The following is a 19,606-nucleotide window of genomic DNA, read 5'->3' as shown; positions in this document are numbered from 1 at the left end:
GTTGCTTTCGCGTGCTGCAAGCGAATGATTCCTTCCTTTACATCTCGTGCCATTAAGAATGTTACACGATCCGTATAACACAACTTCATCAACGTTCTATTATTAATTCAATCGCGTTCAATTAACTTCGAGAACAAGTTGCATAATTGTAAATACAAAATTAGTCGGTAAATAATAATTTGAAAGGAACCGGTGTAAAAAAAAAAATTCAAGCAAAATTTAACCCTTTATGAAATATTATTACCAGGAATTATGAAAATAACGAGTTTTGGCCGAGCACGTTCCGGAAGAATATTAAAATTACATTTTCCGGAATGAAAGAATATTAATATCAGACATTTCGTAACACATTCTCCGTTTATTTTTTTTTTCTTTTTTTTTTAAAGTATCTGTCGTTGTTTCGTTGAATTTTATAATATAAATTCTTCGTAGAAATATACGTAGAAGGAAGAGAACATTGAGCATTGAGATTTTTTTCTATAAAAAGAAACGTAAATGTAACTTTTTACATCACTAAGTGATATTCGATGAATATTTAAGATAATAATGAGATGAACATTCTGAACGTGTAAAAAATGTATAAAGAAATATCACATTCTCATTTAACACTTATATTGTGAACTTCAACCGATTTTTATTATTTTTGATCAATTAAATTCTAACTATTCGTGGAAAAAAAATTATTCATTGAAGATTTTAAACTAGTTATCTTTCAAAGATACTGTACGAAATGAGAAAAATAAAGATATATATATACATATATTCGATTAGATACGCGTAACGAAATAATAAAATATTAATGTCAAATGGCGATTAATATCGCTATAATATTCTTAATGACAACAACACTTGACACTCAGATAAGATTAGAAGTACGCGATTATTATTAAGGAGGATAATTTATCGTAAGAAAAGTTATCGAAACAAGTTACAGAAATATGTTTCTTCCATTCTATTTTAAAATACACGAGCAATTTATATCGGGAATAAGATAGTTCGATCGGTGAAAAAGCTCGAAATCCTATGTTTTAATACAAAAGGTCAACGACGAATAGAATTAGCTAAGATCAAGTATCAAGATGTTTCGCTAAATTTAACGAAACTTACGCGATATTTCTATTTTATGAATAATTTCATTGACAGTTGGGTAAAAGCGGAGATAGATATTGTGCCGTAAATTGGCAAACCAAGCGTAATATGTTACAGGTGAACCATGAAAGCTGACGAATCTGAAACATCTGTTGGATATCTCGATAGAGAATATTCGAATCATACGATTCAATTTCGCGTGAAAATTCGAATCTTCCTGTTCTAAATCGTGATATTGCTTTAGTAATATCATTTTAATAATATACGACGTCGTATATCGTAGAATCAAGAGAATTTAAATAAAAAAAAATGAATATTGGAGATTTTTTTTAAATAAAATTTGAAATCGGATTAAAATATTATTACACAGTTTTTTCTTTTTTTTTAATTGTGATCAATCCACGTTTCATATTTACGTAATCGTATTTTTCCGACTATATCAACGTGTATTCACTCGATCATGCTCAATTGAATCGATTCCAAGTATTAATATGGAATATGAAATCATTTCTTCCAATGTTACACAACTCGAATTTCTAAAAAATTCAATAAAACCGTTTCCAACCTTTTTTTTTTTTTTTATGATCTTCAACATTGATCTCGTACACGTGTAATTTTTTTTTTCGAAATCTATATGAATACAACACAAATAATCAAAGCATTATTTTCAAATTTTAAAATTCAAAGAATTCTGGAAAATGGATCTTTATCTTTGTTTCAGGATCGTCAAAATTAATTTCAGTTTCAAAATTAAAAGTATGTCGAAACCTTCAAAGAGACGTCCGTCAAATTTTTCAAAGTAAATCCAAAGAATCTCGTGTTCTTTGATGCACAAGAGGTTAGCAACAATTTTCAAGGGGTTCTTAATTAAAGTTAAACCTATTAATATGCGCGCATATACGTGTACACATTCGCGCGCATCGTCGTTATGTAATTTTATCGGTGGATAAGCTGTTATCTCTGAACTGGAATAGTATAAGCTATATCGACTGGAATATGCAGCGCGTAAGGCAACAATATACACGGCACCAGACAGATATAATAACGCTATTGGTGGAAATAAGATGCATTAGCGAATGGAAATTTGAATGGTAAGCTCATTTGAATTATTCTCATTTGCCGCGTTCGTACCAAGTTAAAGGAGAGTTGATCCATTTAACCATTTATCTCTTTTAATATTACGAACTTGCGGTATCGTAAATTTTTATATTAACTGAATTAAAATACGCGCACTCGTTCAAGCGAGTTGAGCACGTGCTTGAAACAATTTTTTTTTAAATTTATTTTTATAATTTCTACGATTGTTTATATCAGTTGAAAAAATATCATTCAAAAGTGGCTAAATTACTAAAATTTTATAAGATTTAAATGAATTTTTGATATAGAAAATTTTTTCTATATCCCTAATTATAGTATAAAATATCTATTATTCCGTATTTTTCATAGTTTGGAAAACTAATAATGTAAAATACTTTATTTATATTTTTCAAGATTTTTTTTATATATTATTTCATTAATTAATTCCTAATAAACAAACAGAATATAAGTAACAACAAAATAAATAAAGATATCGATAGAGATATTTTTTAGCCTCTAATCAGGTGCTATTTTACGAGGAACAAGTGCCAAATCAACAAACTGTAGTAAATACGAGGGGTCTCAACGCGAGAGGAAAAAACATAGTGTGGCCATTTGCGGGCATTTAAATAATCAAGAGGCAGGAACGTCGCGGCGCGGATGTGACAGAGAATTAGTCGGTAAAGATGTTTAAAAGGGCCAATAGTATACAGGGCGGTTTCCTTTCTCAGGAATTATGCTCCCTGCCCGCGTGGGCTGACCCTCTCGGTGTTCGTCTCGCGGAAGTTCACCATTAAAACAGCTGGATCGAGCCAGATCTCGCGAGACGAATCTGCCCGCTTCACTGTCACGGGTCTGACCTCGAATACGGATATCCTTTAAATCCTCACAAGAATCCTCAGATCCAATAAAATGAACCATAATCCATAGGGACTTGGATTTGGAAATTGATGGTTTTGTCATTGTATTTCCTTATGAAAATATATATTGAGTTTGTAATATAAATCTAAAAATAATAGATATACTAGAAACCGTGATCCTGTATGAAATGTCGATTCATTTGAATTATCTTTGAAATGGAATCCAGAATATCGATGTTGCGATATTCATCTAGGGAATTTTTTTGATCACTAGAAATTTGATATTTACGAAATGTAGAAAGTTTTTTCAATTTTTAAGAAGTTTTTATTTCTTAAAAATTGAAATAATCAATATGAATATGCGTTTCATATATAAAAAATGACAAATATTAATTTTGACTCATAGTAAAGTCATAAAATTACTATGTGTGTTAAAATGTTAAAATAATCTATTTACTTTATTTCTTTAATTTACTTAATTTTAATTTTAAATTATATTATTATTATATTTATTTATAATATATTTAAAAATATATTACAATAGTATCGATAGTTCTTTTAATTTATATTATTCATTCTTTGCGTAATAAAGAAATGATAATGTTTGTAGTTAAGCATTATTTAAATTAACATGATTAATGAAATATAGACGTGAAGTAATAACTATGATAAATATTCATTGTAAATATATCTATATGACACAAGTTTTATGAAGATTTTTGTAAATCAGTTGAAATTCGCTATTATAAATATTAATATATAACAAATTAAATTATTAGAAATAAAGAAAATCAAAAATGTAACGATGCGAATAGGACTTTAAGATGGAATACTGTTTAATTAAATTACATTGGTTGATTTTATATTGAATTATGGAAAAAGAGTTTCTTTCAGTGATATTGCATGTGAAATTGCATAATAAAAGTGAAATTTCAAAAGATATTTCTTTGAATGAATCTTCATCCTTGAATGAATTATATATAAATTACATAGTATAACGCATTACTTATATCTCATTAAAAAATAAAATTCATAATATAGAATATAAAAATACTTCAGTAAAATAATCAGAAATTATTTTAATTATTAATATCATCATTTTAATTTATATTGAAAAAGAAGAATCTATATATCGTCTAATAAATTCACAATACATGTTGTGATATGAAAATCAAGCATAAAAATTTCTCACTCAAAAATAATTGCATTGTGAAATAATTTTCTAATCTTAATATTCTAAAATCTATTTATTTCTTAAAAAATAAAAATAAATTTTCATAACTATATAATATTATTGGTGTGAAAATAAAGACATAATGATAATCGAAATATTATGAACTTCACGTAGTGACGTCAGCGACATCTGATCATAGATCAAAATAAATTTATGGTTAAGATAACCTACAAATACATCTATTAAATTTCTAACTCTACAAAATAATTAAATGGAGAATAATTTAAATAAAAAAAGAGTAATAATGCAAAAATCAAGAAAAAAAAACGTGAAAAATCACTACAAATGTCTTTCAAAGACGAGTCATGTCATGTCATGACAGTGTTGAATAAGCAACAGAAGAGAAATTGAACGAGGAAATACAGTAGACACACTGGAAGCGTGTGCACGGCCCCCTGACACACATCGACTCGTTAAAATAACAACATAATGGCTAATTTAGCGATAATAAGCGCGAACCGTATCGTTCAAATTAGCGTCGAAGGTGAGACGAGAACGATAAAGAGGGGCATCCGAGGAACAAGAAAAAAAAGGAGAAGAGAAAACCAGACTAGCTTATATGTCACAAGTTACCACGTTGTTCTCTCAATGTCCACCTCCTGCCATCTCGTGGCAATTTTATAAAACATTTCTCTTAGTCAGAACTGTATTTTGATTTTTACTTCTGATCGTTATTTTCGATTTTTTTCTACAATAAATATAAAATATATTTAATTAATCATTAAATTCAAATATTTGTTATCCAACTTATCATAAATATTTTCTTTTTTATCAATAATGAAATTATAAATTTTATTAAAAATTGTAAAATATAAAAAAATAGTTCTATTTCAGTCGATTTAATGATAATTATATAATGTAATATGAAAAATTAAAACTCTATCTAAAATAACAATGGAAGCAATAAATGAAAAGATAGAAACATAGTCACATATAATCTTGTCGACTATAATACAGTGATTGAGATCAACGACCTTCGACAAAAACATTTACAATGGCTATTGTACAAATGAAATAATCTCAATCGCATTTTGTATTATTGATTTTCATCAAGACTACATAACGGAGCAATTTTCAGAGTTAATTAAGTAACATTGTTACTATTTTTTTCAAAATATTACATAAATTTCTCTAAATATTAATATTATTTCTAAATATATATATTATATTTTATTACATTATATTATATCTCATATATGATGATTTTTTATATGGATTCCGGAAATCAAGGTCGCATATCGTATTATAAAAATAAAGTTGCTTTCCACGTTCAACAAATGGCAACTTGCCAAAATAGAAAACAGCCTCGAACAAATGCTATTCAAATCCAAAAATATTAACCACAGAAAAAAATAACTACAAAAGGAAATTGTAATTAAAATTTATCATTAACTTTGTTTCAAATAATGATAATTAATAACACAAAATAATATAATATCAACAATCTATTTATATTTCAAATAATTAGATCCTACATAAAATAATGTAATAATTGTGATAAAATATAATTATTATGAAATATAATTACTATCTCATCAACTGTTTTCTACATTGATATGCTAATATTACAACATAGAACACAAAATAATTTAGATATTTTTATCTCTAGTCATTGATTATATAGTTTTAGTAGAAAGGAATTAAAAAGTAATCTATAATACTACATTTTCTAGGGGATTTTATTCCTTGTTATTTCCTTTTTTCCTATGGGATGGCTATCATTACTATATTTGAACCTTGACACATATCTATAAACTTTCTAAAGAGAAACTAATCACACAAAAATGTTTAGTTATATTTATGTAGATATATATTACAACATTTTAAATATTTATAATAGAATTCTATATCAAATATCGTATTCTACAAATAAACTATGGTTTTTTAATGAAATACAACTGCACAAATAAAAATATGTTTCAAATTTATAGAATATATATATTTATTGTTATATATTGATATAATATATATAATATATAATATATATATTATTGTTATATATTGATATAATAAAGATCTATAAGCTTTAGTATTATAGAGCAAGAAAACGTAATTTAATACAATATAAAATATCTTCTGCATTTATGCATATAAGTCGGCCAATTGCTTATGTATTAACCGCTGTATATTAATGTGCATTAACATTTCCATAAGTGAAAAAACAAGTATACTTTACTAAGTATACTATACTAAAGCCACATGCATATTACTTTTCGAGATAGTATGATAGAAAGAAAAAATACAAGTCAATCCATAATTCATTTGATCTCATAGATCGTATTTCTATTACTGTCAACGAAAAATCATACTTTGCAGATACAATTACACGCACATGTTTCACGTGGATTCGTATGATTATATAATAAATTCACTTATTAAAAAGTGTCATTTATGAAAAAGGAATATTATAAATAAATAAAAGTTTAAAAAAGAATTAAATAGGTTAATGCATTTTAACGAATTTTTTTTAACAAATGCATATTTTATATCTTTTATATATTTATGCAAAAAAGATTATATTAATTATATTAACTATTATCTGTAGATTCTAAAATATATCAATGAAAAATATTAATGAAAAATGACTATTCAAGGGCGTGGTTTACCGGTCAGTATGACGTCTGAACACGACGCGTGGCCTGTCGTCGAATGAAGCGCGCGAATACAATTAGTAACGATCGCAAGTTCAATGAATTAATCGATAACGCAGAAAAATCATATATAACAAATTTGATTTGAATATTTTTTATTTAAGTATCCTACACTTGCATTGTCATCGAAACCATGTTGAATATATATATAGAGATAAAAAAAATCAAAAAATGTTACTGACCTCGGTTGCTAGCTTTCCTTTCGACGCCATCTTGACAACAATGATGGCTGTCGGTCGATGTTCCGACTACCTGCTGCACACGCTACACTTATGATGATCAAATGAATCCTACGATTATGTACGATATACACTAATATTCAATCGCAAACACACCTGAACCGAACTCGAACATTCACTTTCGTCGGATTAGAATAAATTGTATGCGAACACAATTCGTAACGATGTTTCACGCAACTGTACCGAAATACTGTGTACTGACGTCACGGCACGAAGCTTCTTTTCGTACTACACGTAGTACGAGGAGTACGAGTTTACAAGCGATACGAAGGCACCCCGACTCATCACAATCATGCCCCTCCACTTTGAACGACCGATACAAGTCCCTTTCACTCACTCACTCTATAATTATAATACGTAATTCTTTCCCCTTCTCATGACATATTATACACTCTTTCACTCTATTGCGTTCTCGCAAAAGCAATACTCGTATAGTTATCCTTTTTCATTCTGAATAATCTTTCTTTATTTACAATACATTGATATTCATGCGTTAAAATTATATATAGAACTATGTATACTGTCTGTTTTCATTCTCAAATTATTGATAATTATTGGAAAAATAGTTAATAATTTCGTTATTTCCATATAATATTCATATATATCTTGTTGCACATAACTAATAAAAGAATTCATGAGATTGAGGTTAGGTGTTAGAAATCGTCACGTCCCATTCTGTTTCTTTCTTCATTGAGGTTCCATCGGGGTGAAGGGAGATTCACTTTAATTTAAAGCGAATTAACCTTCCTGTACACTTTTGCCCTCACTGATCTTCCTTAGTTAAGTGCGGTCAAACGTCACATTCTTTTTACGAATTTTAAACCGCACGGAAACGCGCCATACTATGACATAAATATCGAACCATTATATCGATCGGTAAAAATGATACTCGATCTACTCGATAAATTTGCTGCAGTAGAAAATTGTTTTCGAGATTACTAAGAAGTAATCTTGTGAAGATGGTAGATCGTAAAATAATCAAATTACTTTGTGAGTGTTACAGTCGATTAGTTTAACATAGAATTAAAGTGTCGCCTACGTTTTGAGTTTGATTGTCCATTTATTTTCTGCTCACGCAGCTGTTACGAACACTATTCGCGATATGATAGGATTGTATCGATATTATAAATGCTGAATGTTAACTGTAAATGGATAATGGATAGAATGGGTGAGTTTCATATAATATATTCCATTGCTTATATTAAATTTGAAATCTGAGAAATTATTATGATTAATTTTAAAAAAATTAAGCTTCTCTGAAAATATTTTTAAAGTACAGAGATCTACATAGCCATCTGTAATACTTAAGAAGATTCATTCTATAATATGATCTCTGCACCCGTACATGCAAATATTCAGCTATTTTTCACCCGATACATTACCATCGGATGCTTTAAGAGAAAACATTCGTGTAGAAAGAAGCTTCACTCAAGAAGTTAAGCGCATGCAAAGCTCGCATTTCCTTGCATTTGTATATTCCATCTCTTTCTTTCTTCTCTGTCAATACCTTTCATCATATCGCGTTGTCTCATTCGTTCTCTTTGCAAGATTATACATATATGTATATATGTATTGAACATACTTTAAAGGCATCTGTGTGTGACATTGCGCGCGACCTGTTTATTTTCGGGCTGGTTCTCATATGCGAGGCACGCCTAGACTCCTGAATCATTATTGACAAACCTTTGGTGGAATCGGTATTATACGTACATGTGCTATAAAGTGAAAGATATGAGAGAACAAAGATGAAAATAGAGAATAAGACAGAAGGACAAAAGAAATATGTACGAAGAAGAGAATGCGAATCCCATGTAGTCTTGCGTGGGTCGGTAAATCCATTTCGCTCTCATGTTCCCTTTTTAGCGGCCGATTCGAACAGAACCAGTGATGGCTATAAAACGGAAGCAACCATACATAGAAGTTTTCTTTTCTTCTTCTTTTTGAATATATATGTTTTCCATGATATGTATTTACTGCATTCACACAAACGGTAATATTATTTCTATTTTATCTTACATATTGATTCGTTCCTGTAAACGTCATTCACATAGAAATATATATAGGAATAAAAAAGGATTAATTGCTCAAAGCTATAGACGCAAACAATTGATGTGAAGTGCATATTCTCTATACAAAAAAGATTAGGATGAGAAATGAAAAAAAAAATAGACTTAAGAATATGGACTTATCAGTTATCTCTGTTAATAATCAATCAACTAATTTGATTAAATTAACTGATTCAAGTTGATATTTCGTAGTTATCTTTTAAATCATTCATTTAGAAAGATATAAAATTAGAGAATATACTTCTTCTTTTTTATTTTTAAAAAAGAAATTATTCAAATACTTGAACGTGTAATTAATTTTGTATATTGTAATTTTGAATATATGTTTCATTAACTTGAAAATTCATTAACTTGAAAATTAATAAGATTTCTATCTTTTAAATAATGGACTGTTTATAAATTACAAAAATGAAATAAAAAGAAATAATTGATAATCCACAGAGCAAAATTTCGAACAAAATTATCCAATATATCCAATGAATATTCAATAAATTTCCATCAGAATGAGCAACTACAAGGCTTTATCATAGTAGAAAATTCTTTCTCGTGGTCGACGCAATTTCGACCATAATTTACTTAATAATGGAATCAAATAATAATATACACACGAATTATTATTTCTTTTTAAAAATTTGTTACTTCAGAAATTTTTATCTATTGATTTTAATGATATATTTTTAATTTTATTTTTTTAATTCTATCTATTTTCTCTTTTAATCTAAGTAATTATTTTATAAATATATTATTTGAAATATTTAATATTTATATAAATTTTTAATATTTAAAAAGAATTTATGAAATAAATATCTAAAAAATATACGGTTAAACACAAATTGAAATATCTTTAAAATTTAAGAGTAGAATTTTTCGAATTCTCGACAATTGTTCATAGTAAGAGTGTGTTTAAATGTGTCACTAGATATCTTTCAGAGCGACCGGGTCGATCGTTGTGCAGGGATGTGGGTCAGGCATACGCCCGAACCCCCTGGATTTTCATCTCGTCCCTTTCTCCGATAAACATAGGTTTGTAATGCGTAATTCTGACGCAACATCATTTGTCTCCTATCTTATAAAATTCAATAATCCATTCAAATATTTATTTCAGAATATTCTCTGGAATCTTCGGAACTTTTTATAAAAAAATTTTCTTTACGACGGTCATTATCTAAACTCGATTATGTCTACTTATCTTGGAAATAAGAAAATAAATTTCGTCTGTCATGAAAGTGTAATTAGGTAACTTAAGATCCTCGTTAAAAACTTTTTAATTTTATAATCATGTTACTTTATCGCTATCTTTTTCATGTATTTAAAAAGTGAATAATAATTTCAAAAAATATGCAATCAATAAATATACAATGTGTTCAAAAGGTCAATGAAAAATATTGATATTCATTATTATTTTACTTATTTAATATTTTATTATAATAATTCATAAATAATACAATCATATTGTAAAATCGTAACCATATTTTAAATTTTAGTCGACAACCTTAGCTGGGATCTTGAAGCATACTTGAGAATTGTTATTTTCATCAACAAGAGATAATTGGATGGTCAGAGCGACTTTTGGATAGGCTTTCAAAACTGGCATTTTAAGGTAATAAGTAGCTGCTTGTCCAGTTTGCAATGGGCATTGTCCGTTCACCAAATTCTTGCAAGCGTTTTGTTCTGGGAGTGGGTATTGCATATGGCTATTTCCTAGGTCAACATCTACTACGGGTTTCAGAGTTTTCGTGTTTGCAACTGTAACAGATTATTAATAAATAGAAAATATAACATACAATTTAATCATGACATGAATATATTTATAACACGATAATGCTGTATCACATTTTAATTAATTGTATTGTTTAACGTCTGTTACATTATTCTATCACATATATTTTATATTGTAATTTTTGCATATATAATAAAAAAGACATTAGAATTTGTTTTGATTGTTACATAACACGTATTAAGAATTTGTCTTTCATTATTTTACAATAGTTTTAGATTTTATTTTAATATTTATAAATTGTATTTCTACTTACCAGCTTTAAAGTCAACGTTAGCCTCAACATTAGTTCCTCTAACCAAATTGCAAGGCAGACTATCGCAACCTAAAATCTTCACATTCGTTGGGGCTGGTTGACCGTCGCAGGGCACGTAAGCTTGCATCGAGTTGGCGATGAAGAGCACCGCAAATATGTAAACTGCAATCACAAGTGTGTATACTTTATTAAGGATTATAAGGATTATAATTAAATAATAGAATAGAAATATAAATTTGAAATAGAATTTTTTCTGAAATTCCAAGAAAAATTCTATTCTCTTTGAATATCTCTATTAATTTATCATTTCAAACTCTTATTAAGTTAATATCTCTTAAAATAATATTTCTATAGCTTTGAACATTATCGAATTTTCTAGATGCATACAATATGTAAAATATTAAAATTAATAGTGATGTTTTTCATTCAAAATTAAATAATATTTAAAAAAAAGTAATGAAAATTTATTATTTTATTAATGTGTGTTCAGAAACTAATTAATACATACCATAGGTAAGGATTGCCATTTTGGATTGCTACTTCTTTCGTGTTCAAAGTAACTGAAAATCATTGGATTGCGGGTAGGTATTTATTGGCGGTTACTATCTAATCATCAAACATCAAAAACGATTATCATTGACAACCTTTGAAAACACTTCAAAAACACACCTGACATCCAAAGAAGTATGTCTGCGACATATTTTATCGATAAAAATTGTAAGGTAATAAAGCAACATTTGTGTTCATTCAATCAAATAAAATCTATCCTCTATTTCTTCTTTGATAATCACGATTATCATTGCAGGTGGCAGCTGTGAAAACTAAATCTTTGTGTACTTTACTATCATGCCACATTGACTTTTTGTTTTAAGTAATTACTATTTTATCGATATAATTTTTAGATCACACGTATTAATTGGATTCGAATTTGCTCATTTTTAATTAAGAAAAACTGTCCCATATTAAATTTCTTTTAATTTGAATAAACATAAAACACATTTCTAAATTTCTTCTAAATATTTCTGTTACATATACGATAAGAAAGAAAAGAAAAAAAATAATTCAAAATTCCAAGTTAAATGAATTAAAAAATTATTTATTTCATTTAATACATAACAATTTTATTTTTATTTATTTTTATTTATAAAAAATTTTTCTTTTTATACAAACATAAATATTCTCGATTAAATTTTTAAGTTAAATTAATTTTTCGCAATCCATGGAACTTGTTGAATCATTAACATTTTTTCGTCCATAAAGGGGCTTGTATAAATTTCTGGACCAGTCTATCTCGCAAACAAATCGGCGAGATCATAAATAAAGTGTGATAAATGAAATATCGCCATGATTCATTCCTAAATTGACATTTAAAAAAATATGTTAGCCATGTATGTGATAAAAGAACGTAGCGCTGATTAAAAAAATTCAAGATTTTACGCGCAACTGATTTTTTCTATTAGTCAAGCTCAGGTGTTTCGATGCAGGTGTTAAACGAAATGAAAAATGGCATTACATCATGAAGATGTTTATCAAAATCAACAAGATAAGTAGTATAAATTTTAGTCTTAGTAATTTCATAATCATACGATTCAGTCAACGAAAATCTACACTCATATATATTATTCCATTCGTTTAACACAGTAACATATTTTATATTTTATATTTTATAATTATTTGTAATTAATATTAGATTATTAATATTGATTCGTTTTTTCTTGAATTATATTCATTTTTTAATTGTTCAAAATTTCATTCAATAGACATACTTGTAAATTGCCGATGGATATTTATCTAGGAGAGCACCTTCGAAAATCTCGTAGATACCCTTGTCTTGTAGCTTTTTCAAAGTCGTATCTTGTCCTATAGAAGTGAAATATTGCGAATATCTGGTGAAATAATCACCGTAAAACGTTTTCGCCTCCTCGGACATCGATCTTCTCATCGTCTCGAAGTGTTCAACTTGTCGTGTTAATATATTGCTCTCATTTACGAACGAACCTATGCGAATATGCGAGGTAAGCAATTATTCGTTATTCCTTCTAACAATAATTTATAAACATTATTCGTATAACACATATTAAAAAATATTTCAGAGAAACAGAACAGAGTTTATCAAAAAATATCTAGAGATAATTCTTTTTCATCGAACGAAATTGCTAGGTAAATTATTATTCTAAATATAATAATAAAAATCATAATAATAAAAGGATGGAAAAATATTATTTTTGCATAAAATTGTTCTATTCCTATTGAACAATTTTTTATAGTTTAATTCCAGTAAATTATTTTTTGATTACGGACCAGGGATAAAGCGAACGACCTTAATGCCATACTTCTTCAACTCCATTCTAATGGCAGTGGCCCAAGCATTGAGGGCAGCTTTTGTCCCACTGTAAGCTGCTACTCCCGGAATCGGTTGGATGTTACAGTGGCTCGAGATTACGATAATCCGGCTGAAGTGGGCGCGAATCATCGGCATCAGTTCTTGAGTGATTCTCATAGTGCCCAGCAAATTCACTTCTATTTGATTCCTAAGCTGCTCGTCTGTTTGCCATTCGAATTCACCGAAGATCATTATCGCCGCATTATTGATCAAACACCGTAACACTAAAACCAGTATTCTCATGTGATCGTTTATCCTTTTTCGTTTTTCGAATTCATATTCTCAATTATTCAATTATTTCTTTATCTTTGATTTAAGCATATATATATATATATATATATCGACTATACAGAATGTTCATGTTATTAATTTTTCTAAATATATTTTTTTAAATGATACATTTATGAAAAGAATACCTTTTAAGCAAAATTTTATTATTAATATTGTAAAATTTTTCTATTTTTTTCATAAAACATTTATCTAAAAAGTATTAAGAATTAATAACTTGAGTATCTGTATGCATATATATATATATATATATATATGTTTGTATGATTATATTTTAACGCAAATAAAATTTACCTAAATTATTTTGCGTCAAGACTGTTCGAACAGAGTTCGCAAAATTTTCAATACTTTTAATTTTTGTTACATCCAAGGGATAAACGAGCACATTTTCGTTTTCTAATTGTTTAGCTCCGGGTCCATCGATTTGCAATACACTAGCGATTACAATTGCCCCAAGCTGCCGACAATGCAGAGCCAGACTATATCCCAATCCTGAATCGCAACCAGTCACGATAATAGCATGATTTGAGAATATTTTATCCCGAGATTTAATACAGCAATATAAGTAAGTAGCACCTGAAAAATTATTTTAAATATTTTTTTTTTCCAAATCATAATAGCATCGATAATTAAGAATTTGATGATAATATCATATTCTTTATTAAATGTTTACAATATCTAAATGTTTATCAATTAAATATATTAAACGATTTAATAACAGCACGTTATATTGAATTAACTTTCTCGCTGATGACGCATATTGATAAATATAATCTACCGGTAAATAGATAAGGGATAATAAAATTAGAAACATAAAGTCAAGTATTATTCATATTTCAAAGATATATCTGATATAAATCTCATCTTTAATTTCTATTACGATATAAAAATATTAGTAATAGAATATTCTTTTACGAAAATTATAAATCATTAGTAATAAAACATAATTGATCTTTATTTAAATTACAAAATTCTTACCGATACCACATAAAGAAATTGTTGATGCCAAATATTTGTATCCCTTGTTCCACAAATAAAAAAGGGCAATAGAAGTTGTTAGATCGGTTATAAATACCGTAGAATATGTTTTAATATACTTTATAAATCGCATTTTTAAAATTATCAGTCGTAATTTACCCCAAAGATAATACTAATCTTTCAACTTGTTGATTGAAAATTTGTCTACTTTTTATTTATATGTACAAAATCTTTTTCAAAATAAAAAAAAAGATGAAAACTAAAAATAATACACTTGATACATTAACAAGAAATATAAATAAAATATTGATACGTTACATGTAAAGTATCTATGAAAAAAGTTAAAATTGAAGTTCAAATTTTTTATTAATACTTATTTATAACGGAAATAAATAAGAAGGAATGTTTCCGTTTTAAATGAAATATACGATTTGATAATTAAATTTAATAATAAATAATAATAAATTTTTCACAATATAAAAATCACTTGATCACTGCGCATTATTAGAATATAGAATAATAATAAACACGTGAAACGAAACGATAGTATCCTCGTCTTGATCGCAAATGGCTGCTATGGGACGTGAAAAGAAAGAAAACAAAACATCCCCACTCTTCTACTGTAGTTCACAGTGATTCTTTTAAAATTCGAAAGAAAATTTATAAAATTTGTGCAATTTCTAAACAAAATAACAATTATTTAAGCGTGATATAATATTTCTATTTATTACAAAAGTAAAGATATTTTTTTCATTTTTTTTTTTTGTATAAAGTATTTTTCTTTAATATAAAATTAATTCAATATATCAGTTTGATCTGTTAAGAGACTTTAATATTTCATGAACATTCTCTCTTGGATTTATAGTGAAATTCTCATTTAAATTGTAAAAATGTCAAATCACGCATGAATAAAAGAAATAGGATAATTTTCTGCTATAATTTTTTTCTATAATAAAAATATTATTAAAAACAACTGAAAGGATTTCTTATTTTAATACATGTATTCCTACTCCTTTTAACAAAATTGAAAATATTAGAATTTGGAGAATATTAGAGAACAGTCAGTTTAATTAGATTTTAATGTTATTTTAAAATAAATGTAATAACATAAATAATAAAATTATGTGTTTCTGATTAAAACCGCTATCACAATAAAATCTTTTCTGAATATAGCTTATTTCTATTGACGGCAATAATATCGGGAATATAAGAACTGTTTTCGTTTAATCTTCGCGCATGATGATATAAAAAACTAACTGATTCATATAATCACAAAATTTTTTGTAAATTTATAAGTCTTTACAGATCGAAATATACAGCTTAATATTAAGGTATACTTTACACAAAAATCAACAGATATTAAGGCTAGCAATACATTATATCTTATGCTAATTATTCTTTTAGAATGAAATTATAAAACAATGAATACATATTCGTTCGACTATACTCGTTATTCCATTATTTTACAAGCTTCAATTATTGCTTCCACACATATTATATGCTTCATTTATATTATATTCTCATAGTTTTTTTAAATTTTGATTTTAAAAAAACTAGAGAATATTAAATACCAGCAGATTTGTCGGCGACTAAAATATTAGGATCCGCATGAAGATCGTAACTTGGATCGCCATCTGTAGCCATCCTTCCGAGCCATGAGAAGAGAATTAACATTCCGATAAAAGCTAATATACCCATAATACCTAGCACTGCATATCTCTTGTACAATGGTCCAGGTGAGTTTCTACGCCGTGTTGGTGGACTAACTATCAATTTCCACCATCTTAAGAACCATTCAATGGCAGATTTTCTTCTATATTTATTTTCATCATGATCAAAAGATATTTCTTTTGGATCATCATAAGCTTCACAAACTTTTCTTGATGTTGGTTGTGATAATCCCATAGACGAATCAATATTTACAATTGAATAGGGTGGCCCAACTTTTTGATTATTTAAATGCACATTATTTATATTAGTATGAACTGAATTAACATTGCTAATAGAACGTGATGTAGTTGTTGATGGTGATGAAGTTGTATGATTTTGATATGATGTAGTTTCAATTCTTAATGAAGGATGCTCTTGTTCTGGTTTTTGTTCCCTATCTTCACTGAGCTAAAAATAATTTTTAATAAATTGATATTTATTTATCTTTAATACATATATATAAATAATTATATAAATAAATAAAATACATACCAAAGGTAAACCTAAACCAGCACGTGCCCAATTTACTCCTGCTAATTTTTCTCTTAATACATCTGCTACAGGAGATACTAATTTTGAATCTGGAAATATGCGTTCTTTACAAGTTGGACATGTATATCCTGCTGGTGCAGTAGTTGCTGGTAATTCTCTGGCATATTTATCCAAACATGTCCAATGATACATATGATAACATGTTAATCGTACACAATCTCCTTCACTTAAATTTACTGAACATAATGTACAAATTGGATTATAATCATGATCATGAAGCCACAAAATATATGACTGAACAATACACTGAAAAAAAAAATATAAATATTTATAAATATCATCAAAAAAAATGAAAAAATTAAATTACTTATAAATTAATTAAGTTTATAAGTAATTTCTTTATATGTATTAATTTTGTATTTATGATTTTTTTTATTAAAGTAAGTTCTTTATAAATTTCTTAATTATATAATATATATTATTCATAATTATATATTGAATAATAGTATATAATATTATAAGGTATTATATACCTTTGGATGATTTGTGACCATACAATGTTCACAAACATTGACACGGTGTTCAAAACAAAATAGGTTTGTAACTCTTCTTTTCGGACACTTGCACAATCCCATAATTATAATAAAATAACGTATTTATAACATTAAATAAATTATAACAATTCGGTAAAAGACTAGTTAATTAAAAACACTTTTACAAATATGTATTTTCACATGACATATCGTGGCCTTACAAAAATTTAAGCTTCTTATATGATGCGGCTTCCATATTTCGATAGCCACGTCGTCTGACATTTCATGCAAATATAGATAAATGAACCAATAAGAATCTTTTATTTGGACGTCAAATGAACATATGTACATGACATAAATACGTACGTATTCTTCATACAAATTTTTTAATGATAATTTATATAAAAAAAAAATATCATTTATAAAAATAATATCAAGAAAAAAATTCTTTTTCAAATTCCAAAAATTATCTTTATTATTTCATAATATTCTAATTTCATAATAATCTAATATATAACACGATAAAATAACAATAATTATTAAAAAAATAATAATAATCAAAATATAAATATGTTTAAAGCATAATGTTCATTATTCTTTACAATAATCTTAAATTAATTAAAAACATATTTACATAGCGAAGTACCAGATAGATCTAACTTTTAATGAAATTTTATTTTTTATATTCTAAAATACCAATCACGTAAAAAAATCAAAATATTTGAAATGCCCTCAACGATTATTAAAGTTGAAAATCAATAGATTTTAAAAATTCTTTTAATTATTCATTTTTTCATAAATATTCTAATGCGTCATTATATATTGAATTGTATTTAAAGGTATTTATAGATCTTTTGTTAATTACAAATAATAGATAAATTTATGTATGAATTGAATTATTTATGAATTAAAAATTATATATTGATATTTTTTGTTAAAACACAATGAAAATAATATATAATTTATAGAATATATAAGATGTAGATGCTTATAATATATAAAAACTGAATTAAATTAAATAGATAAATTGAATAATTAATAAATAGATTAAAATTTTTAATCGATAAGTTAGACAAGAAAAAACAAAATTAATTGAGAATAGTATTAAAATAATAAGAGAATCTTAATATCTTCGAATTATAAAAATCTTTTAAATATTAAAATGGCTGTATTATGTCGTATCATAAAATGCATAGAAAAAAATATATTATCAATAGGACGAAATAGAAATATAACATTATCAGCAACAAATCATATCAAAGAAAGTAAGTAATATTAAATAAGTAAAGAGAATTATTAAAATATAATAATATGTATTTCATGATTTGATGATTTCATGATTTCTAACCTATATTTTTAAATTTCGTAGTAATCGAAAAGAAAGAAGGAAACACTTTAACTATTGAAGCCGTAATAAAAGCAGATAAAAATGATGAACGATTTTTAAAACCTAAAAATGGGGCATGTCCTATTTGTTCTTCTGGTCTTAATATTAAACATACAGTAAGATTTTGATAATTTATTGTATATATAATATTTTGTCTGTTACATATTTTAATATTCTAATATTTTAATATTTTAATATTTTAGGATGTTCTCATTCTAAATCAATTTGTTAGATCAGATGGTTGTATATTGCCACGTAGGATTACAGGTCTTTGTGAAGTACAACAAAAAAGAATTAGTTCATTAATTCAAATGGCTCAATATGCAGGTTAGTTTAATAATAATATTAATAATAAATAACAAATTTAAAATATAATAATTATATAATTTGTAAAAGACAAATAGAATAATTCATCTATTTATTAGGACTAATGCAAAGGAGAGCTCCTAATGGTGGTCTACTTCATCCTTTACAAAGAAGAAAGTGGAAAAAATTTAATAGTTATTATGATGAAAAAACTATTAAAGCTAGATATGTATAATAATTAATTGTTAATAATAAATTATAGAAATTATAAAAAATAATT

At 26.6% G+C, this 19,606-nt stretch overlaps 5 protein-coding genes and 1 long non-coding RNA gene across 6 annotated transcripts in view; 2 read left to right on the top strand and 4 right to left on the bottom strand.

Moving 5' to 3' along the window:
• Positions 1-7,966, bottom strand: part of LOC122715186 (sodium/potassium-transporting ATPase subunit alpha) — a 124,881-nt gene extending 116,915 nt beyond the window's left edge. Inside the window, exon 1 of the mRNA XM_043937150.1 lies at positions 7,094-7,966. Coding sequence (XP_043793085.1) covers positions 7,094-7,123 — 30 coding nt within the window. The 5' untranslated portion in view covers positions 7,124-7,966. The remainder of the gene's footprint in view (positions 1-7,093) is intronic.
• A 2,645-nt stretch (positions 7,967-10,611) lies between these two features.
• Positions 10,612-11,869, bottom strand: LOC122715170 (NPC intracellular cholesterol transporter 2-like). Its single transcript, XM_043937122.1, has 3 exons — positions 11,758-11,869; positions 11,250-11,411; positions 10,612-10,962 (listed from the first exon to the last, which is right to left on the bottom strand). Exons 1-3 carry the CDS (start codon positions 11,774-11,776, stop codon positions 10,697-10,699), a joined length of 447 nt encoding a protein of 148 aa, XP_043793057.1. The 5' UTR covers positions 11,777-11,869; the 3' UTR covers positions 10,612-10,696.
• A 492-nt stretch (positions 11,870-12,361) lies between these two features.
• On the bottom strand, positions 12,362-15,262 carry LOC122715165 (estradiol 17-beta-dehydrogenase 2). Its single transcript, XM_043937112.1, has 6 exons — positions 15,217-15,262; positions 14,899-15,128; positions 14,215-14,496; positions 13,551-13,856; positions 13,016-13,247; positions 12,362-12,604 (listed from the first exon to the last, which is right to left on the bottom strand). Exons 2-6 carry the CDS (start codon positions 15,029-15,031, stop codon positions 12,487-12,489), a joined length of 1,071 nt encoding a protein of 356 aa, XP_043793047.1. The 5' UTR covers positions 15,032-15,128; positions 15,217-15,262; the 3' UTR covers positions 12,362-12,486.
• Positions 13,124-13,654, top strand: LOC122715173. Its single transcript, XR_006346798.1, has 3 exons — positions 13,124-13,264; positions 13,343-13,409; positions 13,528-13,654. It is a non-coding gene; the product is annotated as an uncharacterized LOC122715173 (long non-coding RNA).
• Positions 15,263-15,513: 251 nt separating the features above from the next.
• On the bottom strand, positions 15,514-17,891 carry LOC122715166 (zinc finger protein-like 1). The gene is made up of 3 exons (XM_043937113.1): positions 17,634-17,891; positions 17,101-17,406; positions 15,514-17,016 (listed from the first exon to the last, which is right to left on the bottom strand). The coding sequence occupies exons 1-3, from the start codon at positions 17,733-17,735 to the stop codon at positions 16,462-16,464; spliced, it is 963 nt and encodes a 320-aa protein (XP_043793048.1). The 5' UTR covers positions 17,736-17,891; the 3' UTR covers positions 15,514-16,461.
• A 789-nt stretch (positions 17,892-18,680) lies between these two features.
• Positions 18,681-19,601, top strand: LOC122715169 (39S ribosomal protein S18a, mitochondrial). The gene is made up of 4 exons (XM_043937121.1): positions 18,681-18,898; positions 19,003-19,136; positions 19,224-19,347; positions 19,446-19,601. Exons 1-4 carry the CDS (start codon positions 18,796-18,798, stop codon positions 19,559-19,561), a joined length of 477 nt encoding a protein of 158 aa, XP_043793056.1. The 5' UTR covers positions 18,681-18,795; the 3' UTR covers positions 19,562-19,601.
• Positions 19,602-19,606: the final 5 nt, after the last annotated feature.

The sequence above is a fragment of the Apis laboriosa genome, unplaced genomic scaffold (genome assembly GCF_014066325.1).
Source record: "Apis laboriosa isolate Shangri-la unplaced genomic scaffold, ASM1406632v1 scaffold34_cov151, whole genome shotgun sequence".
In the NCBI taxonomy this organism is placed as follows: domain Eukaryota; kingdom Metazoa; phylum Arthropoda; class Insecta; order Hymenoptera; family Apidae; genus Apis; species Apis laboriosa.
Note: the sequence above shows the minus strand (reverse complement) of the source record. Positions and strands in the feature narration are given on the sequence as shown.

Excerpts from the sequence above, each read along its gene's own strand:
- LOC122715170 (XM_043937122.1), bottom strand. Across the intron at positions 10,963-11,249 it reads TAACGTTGACTTTAAAGCTG|TTGCAAACACGAAAACTCTG; the intron begins GTAAGTAGAAAT and ends AATCTGTTACAG.
- LOC122715166 (XM_043937113.1), bottom strand. The coding sequence starts at position 17,735 with ATGGGATTGTGCAAGTGTCCGAAAAGAAGAGTTACAAACCTATTTTGT. Across the intron at positions 17,407-17,633 it reads TGGTCACAAATCATCCAAAG|TGTATTGTTCAGTCATATAT; the intron begins GTATATAATACC and ends TTTTTTTTTCAG. Across the intron at positions 17,017-17,100 it reads CTGGTTTAGGTTTACCTTTG|CTCAGTGAAGATAGGGAACA; the intron begins GTATGTATTTTA and ends AATTATTTTTAG.
- LOC122715169 (XM_043937121.1), top strand. The coding sequence starts at position 18,796 with ATGGCTGTATTATGTCGTATCATAAAATGCATAGAAAAAAATATATTA. Across the intron at positions 18,899-19,002 it reads AACAAATCATATCAAAGAAA|TAATCGAAAAGAAAGAAGGA; the intron begins GTAAGTAATATT and ends TAAATTTCGTAG. Across the intron at positions 19,348-19,445 it reads TCAAATGGCTCAATATGCAG|GACTAATGCAAAGGAGAGCT; the intron begins GTTAGTTTAATA and ends TCTATTTATTAG.
- LOC122715165 (XM_043937112.1), bottom strand. The coding sequence starts at position 15,031 with ATGCGATTTATAAAGTATATTAAAACATATTCTACGGTATTTATAACC. Across the intron at positions 13,857-14,214 it reads CTTGACGCAAAATAATTTAG|TGTTACGGTGTTTGATCAAT; the intron begins GTAAATTTTATT and ends TACTGGTTTTAG. Across the intron at positions 12,605-13,015 it reads TATCCATCGGCAATTTACAA|GAATGAATCATGGCGATATT; the intron begins GTATGTCTATTG and ends ATGTCAATTTAG.